Source organism: Misgurnus anguillicaudatus, chromosome 16 (genome assembly GCF_027580225.2).
Source record: "Misgurnus anguillicaudatus chromosome 16, ASM2758022v2, whole genome shotgun sequence".
Lineage (NCBI taxonomy): Eukaryota > Metazoa > Chordata > Actinopteri > Cypriniformes > Cobitidae > Misgurnus > Misgurnus anguillicaudatus.
The window spans coordinates 17,445,726-17,459,084 of record NC_073352.2 but is presented as its reverse complement, the minus strand read 5'-3'; the positions used below and the strand labels follow the sequence as shown (position 1 = coordinate 17,459,084).

General features: G+C 37.8%; 1 protein-coding gene across 2 annotated transcripts in view; it reads left to right on the top strand.

The window, feature by feature from the left end:
- arhgef6 (Rac/Cdc42 guanine nucleotide exchange factor (GEF) 6) overlaps positions 1 to 13,359 on the top strand; it is a 38,196-nt gene that overhangs the window by 22,125 nt on the left and 2,712 nt on the right. The window contains exons 12-20 of one of the 2 annotated variants that reach the window (XM_055178737.2): positions 2,131 to 2,277; positions 3,726 to 3,812; positions 3,947 to 4,028; positions 4,108 to 4,223; positions 6,575 to 6,754; positions 7,185 to 7,205; positions 11,042 to 11,135; positions 11,490 to 11,582; positions 12,213 to 12,312. In XM_055178737.2, the coding sequence (XP_055034712.2) occupies positions 2,131 to 2,277; positions 3,726 to 3,812; positions 3,947 to 4,028; positions 4,108 to 4,223; positions 6,575 to 6,754; positions 7,185 to 7,205; positions 11,042 to 11,135; positions 11,490 to 11,582; positions 12,213 to 12,312 (920 nt within the window). The remainder of the gene's footprint in view (positions 1 to 2,130; positions 2,278 to 3,725; positions 3,813 to 3,946; positions 4,029 to 4,107; positions 4,224 to 6,574; positions 6,755 to 7,184; positions 7,206 to 11,041; positions 11,136 to 11,489; positions 11,583 to 12,212; positions 12,313 to 13,359) is intronic. The other variant, XM_055178738.2, reaches the window with a different exon arrangement.

Here is a 13,359-nt window from a genome sequence, read left to right as displayed (position 1 = left end):
CACAGCAGGTTCACTGCACTTTACAATTTGGAGGAGATCTATGTGTTACATGAAATGTAAAGGTTAAGGTTTAAGCGTGTTTCTATAAGTTGCGGTCTAAAATAGACAAGGAATAGATGAGTCATTTTGCAGACAGAAGCCTCTGAGGTCAAAGGTTTCAGCACAGTCAATTATAGTACAGGGTTATGTCTTTACTAGTGTTTGGTGGAACGGTTTGATGTGCTTTTTTCTGTCAGGTAAGGGAGAGTCCCATTGTCATGGTTTAGATCATGCTAGTGCAGGCACCTTGTAGGTTTGGTCTTCCCCCGTGCCTATGTATTTTCAGTTACATTTGGTAGTTGCCCATAATATGATTTGCATGTTATTTTAAGGTGCTCTGGTAGGAAACTGTCAGCTTGGAACATAAATGTGTAGCGTGTTGCGAAAATCGCAATGTGTAGAAGTGGTATGACAACCTCTTCATTTTCCAGGATTATTGTGTTTTGGATATGTTTACTTTACAACTCGGTGCCAACAATTATTTTAATATATGCAGTAAACAAATGTTTAACCGAAACAAATGGTTAACAAAGATTTTAGCCATCAAATCCCATACAAAGATTTTAAAATTGAACACCACACCGAGTGCAACATTGTAACATAATATGCATATTTTATTTAATTGTTGTTATCCGGTGTTGCATATCTGCTTCAATGGAGTGCCACAGGCATGACATATTTTTGTAGGCCAACCTCGGAAGTTAGTCGGACACAGGTTCTCCCGCTAAAATGCCCATTCATTTTTCCAATAGACTTTTGGACTATTGCAAACATTAAGCTCTGTGGGTGTTTAACAAAAAGTTTATGACACGTTTTGTTCAACAAGATCATCTTCACAGATGAACACAAAATTTTAAAGTCAAATTTTTTTCTAGAAATTCTTAAAAGTCGTGTTTCTCTGTAAAGTCTTGTTGGACAAAATATGTAAGCGTCAAAAGTCCATGGAAGAAATTAATGGTCTTTTTAGCGAAGGAAGGCATAATCCCTGCAGCACTTTATACTGTTTCAAAGCTATTGTTGCCAAATATTAGGAATCGGTTCAATTTACACCTGTGTGAAGATTTCCTGGACAGGGTTAAGATTAATCCAGGACTAGGCCTTTGTTATTTTAGGCCATTTAAAGGGACACTCCACTTTTTAAAAAACATGCTAATTTTCCAGCTCCCCTAGAGTTAAACATTTAGATTTTTACCTTTTTGGAATCCATTCAGTTGATCTCCCGGGTCTGACGCTAGCACTTTTAGCGTAGCTTAGCATAATCCATTGAATCTGATTAGACCATTAGCATCATGCTAAAAAATAAGAGTTGGGGTATTTTTCCTATTTAAGACTCTTCTATAGTTACATTGTGTACTAAGACCAACCAAAAATTTTAAGTTGTGATTTTCTAGGCAGATATGGCTATCAACTATACTTTCATTCTGGCTTAATAAACAAGGACTTTGCTGCTGTAACATTGCACTGCCTGAAAATATTCCCCTGCCATTGAAAGTTACTAAGGGGACTATTTTCGGCTGCTGCTGCGTAATAATATTGCACCTCCTGCAGCCATTTTACAGCAGCAAAGTCTTTGATTATTACACCAGAATGAGAGTATAGTTTCTAGCCATATCGGCCTAGAAAATCACAACTTTTAATTTTCTGTCGGTCTTAGCATACGATGTAACTACCGAAGTGTTTTTGAGCACGATGCTAATGGTCTAATCAGATTCAATGGATTATGCTAAGCTATGCTAAAAGTGGTAGTGCCAGACCGGGAGATCAGCTTAATGGATTCCAAAACGATAAAAATCAAATGTTTAACTCTAGGGGAGCTGAAAAATGGGTATAATTTAAAAAAAGTGGATTGTCCCTTTAAGATGTTTTTCCAAAAAGCAATACTGATGTGCACCTTAAGACAAAACAATGGCACTGAAGCATGTTAAGATATTTTAAAAACCCATTGTACTGACATAAGGCAGCTCAAATATGCATTTTAGTCTGGGACTAGGATAAGCCCTGTCTGGAACACCCTTAGGTGTTTAACTTTTGACTCATATTATGACCTGCATGTCACCGCATATAATGTTACTCATTCTTGTTTTTTTCCAGACTCAGTGCCAAGATCTGCGAAAAAGAAAGAACCTGGAGTTGCAGATCTTGTCGGAGCCAGTGCGGGGCTGGGAGGGCGAGAGCATAAAGTCTCTGGGTCAGGTGGTCTACATGTCACAGGTTCACATGCAAAGCAGCTCTAGCGAGGTGAGGACGAGGGTGCGAACCTAGAGTTAACACTGCAGCAATCGAAGCTGAACTCATCTTACTTTCACATATGTGTGGTTACAACGCTTCTTGTTTACACAACATAAGTGTTTCAGCCATGCTGGCACAAAATTACAACAGACTGTATGAAATCAAAGTTGTATGACAGGGATTGTATTGCACAGAACAAGGTTTTTCATGGTAAAGTTTTATTAAAAGTAACGGCCAAATACACAAATTCCCTTCTTGGATTTAGTTGCACCTTTAGTTAGTTAGTCTCTTTATTCAGTTAGTCTTAGCCCACGGATGGAAAATGATGAAGTGTAAATAGCTCAAAGCCCATGCAAAGTTGTGCATCTGTGGTCAATGAATGCGTTATCAGCTTATAACAAAACCCCCTCCAGATCTAACTATCTAGTTAAATCTAGTTAATGGAAAATCCAAAGTGCAATGTGATTGCTGATAACATCTTGAAGGGGTTTCTTGAAGCAAAACTTATAGGTTGTATAGAATAGCATTATATTGACTGTCCTAAAGTCTAGAGTTTTTTTTCCATTCCTGCTGAATATGTTCCCTTTTTCTTTCTCTCCTTTGCTTTGCTGATATTTATCTTGGTTTGCTAAAGACGAGGTATGATGTGTGTTGATCACAGGCAACCGGTATAGCAAATAAAGCAGTACACAAACCCAAAACCTTGTGTGACATAGATACATATGGTGTGTGTGTTTGATGTAAGTGCCCAGTAATGACATACAGCTTATTATAATTGCAGGTACATTTGGTGTCAAAATTCATTATTTTCTTCTGCATTTATGTTTTATTATTTTAATAATTTGGTACTCATTGTCATGGTTTACAAGATGTTACAGGTCATAACAAAATGGTATATCCATTTATTACATGGCTCGTTGGAATGCTTGATTCTGATTGGCCAGTCGCGACATTTGCAGGTTTGTTATTCCCAGATAATAACCATTTTAAAATAATACACGGTAACACGGATGCTGCAAATCATTTTGACAGATAACGTTGAATATTACCCAAAAAATACATATAAATGTGTCTCTTAATAACATATGTGATATTATATTTGCAAAAATTAAAACAAATAGCGTGTTTGTGACATTTGAATGTCTTGTCCTCTCTTAAAACCAAAAGTAAACAGGTTTTCCCCATGGATGGTTTGCATTTGTTAAAAATTAGCAAATAAAATATTTCAAAGCAATATAATGTTTCTAACCTTATTTCTGTGATAACAACTGGCTGTTTATACATTATCCTTACTCACCACAAGTTGAAAAAAAATTGACTTTAGACACCGAATGTACCTGCAGTATAATCACTCATGCACCTGCCATGAACATCATAACAGATGTGATTGTTTACATGTATTAAAATTTAAACGTGTATTGTGTATGTGATTGTGTATGTAATGTGCATTTGTTTAGGATAAAGAAGAGAAGTACCTGATGTTGTTTCCAAATGTGGTAGTGATGTTATCTGCCAGCCCAAGAATGAGTGGTTTTATCTACCAGGTGACTCACTTTTGCATTTAATAAAGACGTGCAGTATTAATGATCCAATTTCATGACGATCAGCATATTAATTTATAAAGCATGGGACAGGAGCCTCCATGTGTAACCTAACCTTACTCTATTCGGTTTCATAGGGACGGTTACCTTTGACAGGAACCACTGTAACCAAACAGCCCGAAGATGCCGAAACAAGCTATTATGCCTTTGAGATAACAGGTTTGTGTCAGTCCATATAAACAGTCCCGTTCTCGCACTTAAACAGTTGTGGATGATGGTGTTTTGGTTGTGTTTTCAGGAGGAACGTTAGATCGTGTTATAGTGTTTTGCAGCAGTTCACAGGAGCTGCAGGAGTGGTTAGAACATCTTCATGCTTACTCCAAGGAGGGAAGCCCAGTTGGTACAACACTGAAGGTAATAGACCATGATATGTTTTAATCAGATCTATTTGCATAAGAGATTATTGTAATGCATTATGGGATGTGTGAGTCATAAGAGAAGGGATCAAGAAATTGGTTTTATAATGTACTATTAAGGAAGCTTAATGGAAACTTTAAATTAAAATAATAAAAAAATGTAAAAGTCTGTCAAATGTTAGCACTATATTATAGTTTTGTTGTTGAATGGAGCTGTTGAATGCTTTATTCAGATTGGTTGAGAAATGTTCCACAGGTGTTGATTATTTTTTTGTGCTGTATCAAAATTACCTTAGAATTTGACTAAAGTTGGGTATCTTACAGTGGGTTCACACCAGCCGCGTTTGGAGGCGTCAAATTCACGTCTACCGTGTCTAGTTTGCCGCTTAAACAGTTTGAGTTTACTCGCTTCATTCACGCATGAAATTCTAGTTATCGAGACATTCACGCAGATATTCGCGTCATGCGAGTGGCTTCTGCGACTCAGCTCGCTTTCTGTCATCACGTCACTACTAGAGCAAGCTCCTGATTGGTTAACGCGTAGTGTTTTCCCCCCAAAGTTCGGCAAAGCTCAATATGCGCCATTCGCGCAAACTAGACCCGAGAATGAGGCGGAATTGCGTCTACCGCTCCACGCTAAACGCCTCAAGTCCTATTCAGACAGCCAGCGATGTTATCGCTGTGTGTGGCCCGTCTTTTTCATTGAGGCATTTTTAAATCTGCTTGTCATAAACAAATGAGTACCGTCCACTCCAGTAACTGACAAGAGAAGGATGACATAAACTCCACTGCTTCATTCTCATTGGTAGTCGCTCCTGAAATTCGCTCAACATTTGCAAGTTAAACTATCTTAACTTTCTTGCATCGCAGGACACCCCCATACAGTCGTCAACGGTCACTTTCGCTCGTGCCGCCAAAGTCACCAGGTTCCATTGAAATGAATGAGGTTGCATCGGTCTGCTACCGTTAGTCGCTGGCTGTCTGAATGGGGCATCATTTGCGCCGCAAGACCTCCAGACACGCATCAACGCATCTTTACATTGACTTAACATTGAAATCACTCGTGCTTGACCCTCTGCTGTGGCTGGTCTGAACGCAACATTAGGACAGTGGTTCTCAAACATTTTCGGCAGGGGCCCGTATACGTTCACAACGTCACCAGCAAACTGCCCTGCCAATAACACTAGAGCCCGATCGATATATCGGCAGGCCGATATTAGGCATTTTCCAAACTATCGGTATCGGCATTCATAATGGCCGATAAATGAATATTTTGTTTAAAAACGGACGAAACAGCCTTCAACCATGTCATGAGTGTTGCCCTTGTATAGTTTGTCCACAAGAGGGCACTCTACAACCTCCCTGTTGGTAACACTCGTGTATAACGCGTCACACATCCTGCAACCTGCTGATCCAGCCGGGCAGAGAGAACAACAGTTAAGTGAGTTCATGGTGAGTTGGTCACGAGATAATAAAAGAAACAAGTTCTTTTTAAAATGCATTATCATATTATTATAATTAAAACTCATAAATAACTACAAATAACTAATGTTAGGGAAATCTGTTAATGTTTTGTTGCGTGTTTCTGAAATAAAAAAAATCGTCCGATATATCGGAATATCGGATTTTTAAACCAATAAACATTTGTATATGTATCGGCGTTCAAAATCCTTTATCGGTCGTGCTCTAAATAACACTATAGAAAAATATTAGTGGACGCTCTGACGATTAAATGCAATCTCTGCAATACTCTCATATGGCAAGCCGCGGAGGACTTTTATTGGTTGCCGCCAAACAAACCGGGTCATAGCTCATTACCATAAAGTTGAGATGATTTCAACCCTCCTCGACGATCATACCGTCCAAGACCCGGCGTCGGAGCCACCAGCCGGCTCTCACTGAAAATAAATGACTTCCGGCCACTTTGGCGGCATTGTGAATGCACAGTGTGTACGGTGCATCCCTTCATTGCCTCCCCAAGAAAATTAAATGAAATAAAAATTCAATTGAATAAAAATATTTAATTATACAATGTAGTGCTACTGGTTAGTAGCCTTATTTTTCTGATGTCTAATTACACATAATTCATGATAAATTAATGTATTTTTATAAAACTAGGCCCCCCGGCACCATCTCGCGCCCCCCAGTTTGAGAACCATTGTCTTAGGACACAGAATAATTCAAGTTTTTGTTACTGGCTGCATCGGTAAAACATGAATGTGATTCCTTAAAATGTGACCTACAAACACAGCTCACCCCAGTATTTGATGTCATTAATGTGGTGCACTTGTGTGGTGCACACATGCTTGGGAAACTTGTCATTTTCAAAATGTGTTTTGTTTTTGACAGAACGTTGAGGGTAAGTCTACAACCACGTCTGGTACAGCATCCCACCACTTGCACGGTTTCGGTGCTCCTGTGGCTAACCGAGGCCCGCTCGAACCCCCCAAGATCACCAAGCCATGGTCCTTAAGCTGCCTGAGGCCGGCGCCCCCCCTCAAACCTTCCGCTGCTCTGGGTTATAAAGAGGTAACTGCCACCTCACCCAGTACAGAAAACAGTCATAAGAGTGGGAGCGTAATTCACCACTGTGTACGCCTGGTGGTCCTAACAGGAAACCTGTGCACACACAAATTGTGCTTTGACTGTAAGATGTTGTAATAAGAGGTGCGCCTTTCAGTAGGTAGTTTCCTTCATCCTCAAAGTTATGGTACCAACGTTGAGATGTTATCTCTGGATTAAAAGGAATGATTTTTGAGCTGCCAAAACTACCCAAAGCACACTTTAATATATCTTTCTACACGTGCATTGCATCTGAATAAGATGTTTGAGCTATATGCGCTCTCGTGAAATGCATGTATATACACTTCTGTTTCCATCACTGATGTTTCTCTATCATATTTCTGTTCCTATATTCTCACACACATCTTCATTCTCTCTCCATTTTCTGCTTCTTTAGAGGATGTCTTATATCCTGAAGGTAAGAAGAGTTGTGAGTCAGTGTTTTTGTGTGCGCGTGCGTGACAGTGTCTGTGTGCTTGGCTAGCATTGGTGTTGCTCGCTGTATCCATGCCTGTCTTTGCTGTAACACACTCTCTTGTTTTTCTCTGTTCTGTGGCACTCTTGTTTTTGTCCACCCCTCCTTCTGCTGTGATCGTGGCTTTGAGATTTTAATTTAAAGTTATTTATTGTTGGGATGGATGGGGTTCTAATACAAAAGGGCTGGACGATATGCTGTATATGTAATAATTATGTTTAGTTATGATTTAGTCATCGTCTATGTGACTATAGAACCGCTGAGATACATGCACAATGTCAAACAGCAGACGGTTTTAATTATTCATTTGGGGGAAAATGCATCTAAACACCATATTTGCGAGGTAGTGATTTCCTGCTTGTCAACATTCAAAACCTATCTTCGAAAGTTAAGATACCCACAAACCCGATCAACCGCTTTCATGCATGAAAAACTTGCAGCGGAACAAGTTACAATACTTAACAATACATGGCAAAAGAAAATGTATAGTAGTCAAATAGTTTTTGCCAACTTTGCAACAATAAATAAAAACTAATTTATTTTACTTGTTCCGGTGTTTTCAGTTCTCTTTCAAAATAAGAGTTGATTAATTTATGCATTTATAAAGTGTTTGACTGAGGATGTAAAAAATGAATTATATCATGAGAAAAAACTTTTTAAAGGAAAACACCACCGTTTTTCAATATTTTACTATGTTCTTAACTTTGCTTAGATCAGTGCTTCTCAATTATTTTCTGTCACGCCCCCCCCTAGGAAGAAGTAAACATTTCACGCCCCCCAACTCTCCGCCGCGACTGTAAATAGTAAATTTTGTCTATAAAATTACACATCTGCAAAACATTGTATCCTTATTAACATTAAAGAAAACACAAAAAAAGAAATATCGATCAACTTACAACAAAAAATAACTTTATTAACATTGTTTTTTAGTCTGTAACAGAAAAGACTTAAAATGCATCAATTTGCCTGAAATAAAAAAATCAATCCTTATTTAAAGTATAATATTTTTTGACCATTTGATACTGAAAAATTTTATTAAATATAATCAATAAATAATAATAAAAAACTCATGCGGCTTATCAGCGTGATTGGGGTGTAATGTCTTTAAGTGACGGTGCAAAAAAAATCACTTCCTGAAAAAGTATTTTCCCCGGGGTTTCGTGCGCCCCCCTGGTGTCGCTTCGAGCCCCCCCTGGGGGTCCCGCCCCACTATTTGAGAAGCACTGGCTTAGATGAATTAAAACCTTTTTTCAATGTGTAGCCTACACAAGTCTTTGTACTGTGCATTGTGAATGTGTTAGCATTTAGCCTAGCCCCATACACTTCCATGTTTTCCCTGTTTAAAGACTGTTACATGAGTGGTTGCACGAGTAAGTATGGTGGCACAGGATAAAAAGTAGCGATTTTTTTAAGCGGATTAAAAAAGAGAACTATATTGTATGGCGGAGGAGCGCTTGGTTTGTAGCACTTCGACCTTGGCGTGGAGTAACATCATCACTCCTTACTACTCCCCCTCTTGTTCAATCTTCCTTCAATATTACTGCGCCAAGGTCGAAGTGCTGCAAGCTGGGTGCTCTTCCGCCATACAATGTAGTTCTCTTTTTTTGTCCGCTTAAAAAATCGCCACGTTATTTTTTTTTGTGCCACCATACTTACTTGTGTAACTACTTGTGTAAAAGTCTTTAAATAGGGACAACATGGAAGTGTTTGGTCTCTTCTAAATTTATCCCTGTTTGGATCCTAAGGAATTAATGGGGCTAGGCTAAATGCTAACACATTCGCGACACGCTGTACAAAGATTAAGGGCATGCAATGAAAATGACAGGTATGTATTAATTTGTTGAGGTAAGAACATAGTAAAATATTGAAAAACTGTGGTGTTTTCCTTAAAGGTTTAAATCTATTTTTATAAAAAAAGATTTGTAACTAAATCTGATGTGGTATAAAATTTAAAGAATACTAGGATACTTAAAGGTAGGGTAACACATTTTGAAAAATGCTAACGGTAGCCGCCTAGCAATGAAATCCCGATCCCACCCTCAAGTCAAACCGCCATCCAAAGTCACGCCTCTTCCAAAACACATGAACACGCACAGATCAGACGATCACATCTCATGTCTCATTCAGCAGTGAGAAAACTTTGCAGTACAAAGTCGAATAACACTGCCAAAATAACCAAACAACTGGTTTACATCAGAATTAGTTTAAGCACACGTTCGGTTGTGTAGACGTAGTAACTATATCGTTACGCTAATCCGTAAACGAACACAAATTTCATAAGCAACACAATGTTTCATCAAAGTAGAATATCTGAATCCATCTCAATACAAACATATCGCGTACCTACCTTACCAAAATAAACTGTGCAACGACTCTTTCAGACCCTTTGCGTCCTGCAGCTGTTTTCATCTCGTGGTAAAGCAGTAAAGTTACCGATGTTCATTTGTCGCCCAACTACAAACAGAAAACTATTAATTTGTTATGGCCCTTCATATACACAGCAATGGCATTTTTTTAGGCCTGAAAGCGCAACATTTTAATAATGGATTTCACAGTGCAAGTTGTGGAAAACTACACTGTTGTCGGCTCGGTCTAAATAACAGAAACAAGAATTTGTATAAATGGTGACATCATGCGCAGGTGTATTACAGTACTTGTTCAGACATCATGTAAAATCACGATGATACAGCATGCGTAATGCAGCGTTTTTAATTGTTTTCCATTTTGAAAACATTGTCGTCTGTACGTGAAAAATTTACATTTCAGTACATTAGGAAACGTTGTTGTGATTCCATTACTACACAAAGAAACCGTGATCATGATAAACTTGTGACTAGTTAAACTTGTTAAAATGAACACTTTACAACAACATTGTATTTGCAAACATTAGTAAATGAATTAGCTAACATAACCTAACATGTAGCAATCTAGTTTTCCAGCATTTATTAATCTTTGTTACTGATAGTAATTTCAATACCTTGTTTCTTAATACTAGAAATTAGCTGACTCAAAAGTTCATGGATTTCACTAGTTGATTTTTAAGGGTGATGACATGCATTGTTTAGTCATTCAACTAATACAGTATGCGGCTTAAGTGGGGGCTGCAAATACAAAAGGTCTGGTTGATTGTTTTCACTTTACTTTACCATGATCTAAGTGTAATATCACCTTAGTCATTTTCGGTGTGCTTTCCATTTTCTCTATCTTTAGAGAGTAAATCGTAAAACAGAAATGACTAAGGACAAAATTTACCAGAAAAAATACATTTAAAATTTTGAAAGAATTATTTGAATCAGCTGCAACCGTTTGTTTTTTTGTTAAATTATAACACTTTCATTTACAGCTGTGTTTTTTTTTTTTGTATTGCAGTGATGAACAAGAATAGCTTTCAGGAAAACTGACCATTAAACAATGAGGTTCAGGAAATTAATTAAAAAACTTTTTATTAAGCTTTCAAACAGGCGGTTTCATATACATGACTCACTCTATTGTTTGCATAAATTAAATCATAAAGGAGGTGAAGCTTTGAAGCTACTGTAACAAAGTCACCAAATGACTCACACTGAAATAATTAGTTCACAAACAAAACCATCACTTAACTGCAAATTGATTTGATTTACAAATCCCTTACTTAACATTTACATTGGCGTCATAACTTATGTTAGGTACCACTTATTGCTCTCATTACTTGGCATCCTCAGACACAAATAAAAGTTTGCAGGTTAGTGGTTTTATTTTGAGCTCAGCATGCACTTGCTTCATTAAGACTGTCTCCTCAGGACACAAGCAAAAGCCCCAGACCCATCAAAAAGTTTCTTCCCAAGAGAAAAACGGAGAGAAAACCGTCAGATGATGAGTTCCTGCTTAGAAAAAGTAAGTATAGTAACATAATTAATGTAAGGTTTTTCTCAAAAATAAGATCTCTTGAACTTGAGGTGTTCCTGCAGCACACCTGTATACGCACCGTGAATGCAAGGTCATGGGTTCGATATCAAGGAAAACCCAAAAAGTCTATACCTATTTTGTTAGGTGTTTATTACTTATATATTACATAATAATTATTATACGTAGGCTAGCTTTTGGTAAAAGTGTTTGAATTAAAATAAAATAACTCCTTATATGGTATGAGCCTATAACTGTAGTAGGATTGCTGGGTTTAAGACATTAGCGTGAAGAAATGTCATAATATATGCATGTCTCTAAATTCCTTGTTTGTATGATGGACAGGCACGGCTGCTCTGGAGGAAGATGCCCAGATACTAAAAGTGATTGAGGCTTACTGTACTGGAGCCTCACCAGGTCTTCACCAGTCCACCACAGGTAAGAGCTACCAAGCGTCTGTACTACATTATTAGAGCATCTTCAGTATGCATTGCTGGTTTCTGGAAAACCTTTGTTGGGTATATACCTTATTTTCCAGACTATAAGTCTCTCCAGAGTATAAGTTGCATCACTGGACTATAAGTCGCGTTTATTTAGAAAATGATTTCACAAATCCAAGCCAAAAAACAAACATTTAATCTGGAAAGGCAAGTTATTCAACTAAACAATAGCACAGAACAGCAGGCTGAATAGGTGTCCATGCATGTTAAAGTAACATAAACAGTTATTTACACAGTTATTTTTAACACGACAAGCCAAATTAAGTTCAAAAAGGTCTCGAAGTCATTCCGCATCACTGAATCCATTGAATTACATAAATACAGGAGCAGCATAGAGCGGACTCTCGCAGCTGTAGACGATAATGGTTTCTATTGGTTCATATGAATTAATTTTGACGTATACTCCGGAAAATACGGTAAGCCTAATAGAAATGTTACCATGTGCAGATTGACAAATTTTAAGCATGTATTGGTAGCTTGGCAGTCTTTGAATGCACTGCAACCAGCAATATGAATCCAAGACGGTGGACGAAGAGCTACAATCTAATTATTATATTTATGCTCTTAGCTGTTCGTAAAGAAAGTGTCCCCCAAGTCTTGCTACCAGAAGAAGAGAAGATTATTGTTGAGGAGATGAAGAGCAATGGCCAGACGGTGATTGAAGAGAAGTATGTTTTCATGAAACAACTCCTAACCTCTTAAGACCCGAGCTTTGGTTTGTCTTTTTTTCAGATTTCTACCAGCTATTTTGGCGTTAGGAAGAAACAATAAATATAATAACCACATTTTTTCTAAGAACATGAAGTAGTGTATTTGTCCATGTTTGTGTACAACAAGTTCCAGTTACACAGAATTAAGTATTGTGGTTCAAACAACAACAAAATTGGATGTCCACATATGTGGACATCCAGGTCTAATGCTGCGTTTACACCAGCCGCGGTAGAGGCGGCAAACACAGGTGATTTACATGTTAAGTCAATGCAAAGATGCGATTAGGCATCCTGCAAGGTGGTAGGCACGGCACGTAGCGCGCGAATTGAGCATTGCCGCGGGAAACGCGCGAGTTGAAAAATCTGAACTTCGGCGCATTTCCGCGCTGCGTTAACCAATCAGAACCTTGCTGTAGTAGTGATGTGATTAAAGGAAGCGAGTGGATTCTCAGCAGAGTCGTAGAAGTCTCTCCCATGACCCGAATTTCCGCGTAAATGTCTCGAATGACAAGAATTTCACGCACGAATGAAGCTAGTAAACTCAAATGTTCAAGCGTCCAACTACGTGGGTGATTCTCACGAAAACTTGGTTTTAAAAATGTCAAGCATGAAAATGTAAAAATTGCTTAAATTTACTTTTTTTTCGACCAGACATTGAAAAACAAAGTCTGGAGTAAATGGGAACATTCATTTAAAAACTTTTACTTATCATTTAACACTTTTTGTAACATAATTAAAAAAATTAGTCCTAAAAAATCTCATTACCGCAACAGTCAGAAAACATCAACACTGACATATTTTCAAAATGACATGACAAACCTGAAAGAACATAATTTGGAGATTCTGCAGATGCATTTAAAATCAAAGTATTATGCTTCTATTAATTAAATTAACATTTAATAAGCATCTGTTGCGGTAATGATCATCAAAATGTCGTGTAAGCATTCTGACAAGACAATATTTCAAATTAACTGTAAAAAAATGATCTTACCTGGTAGCCATCTT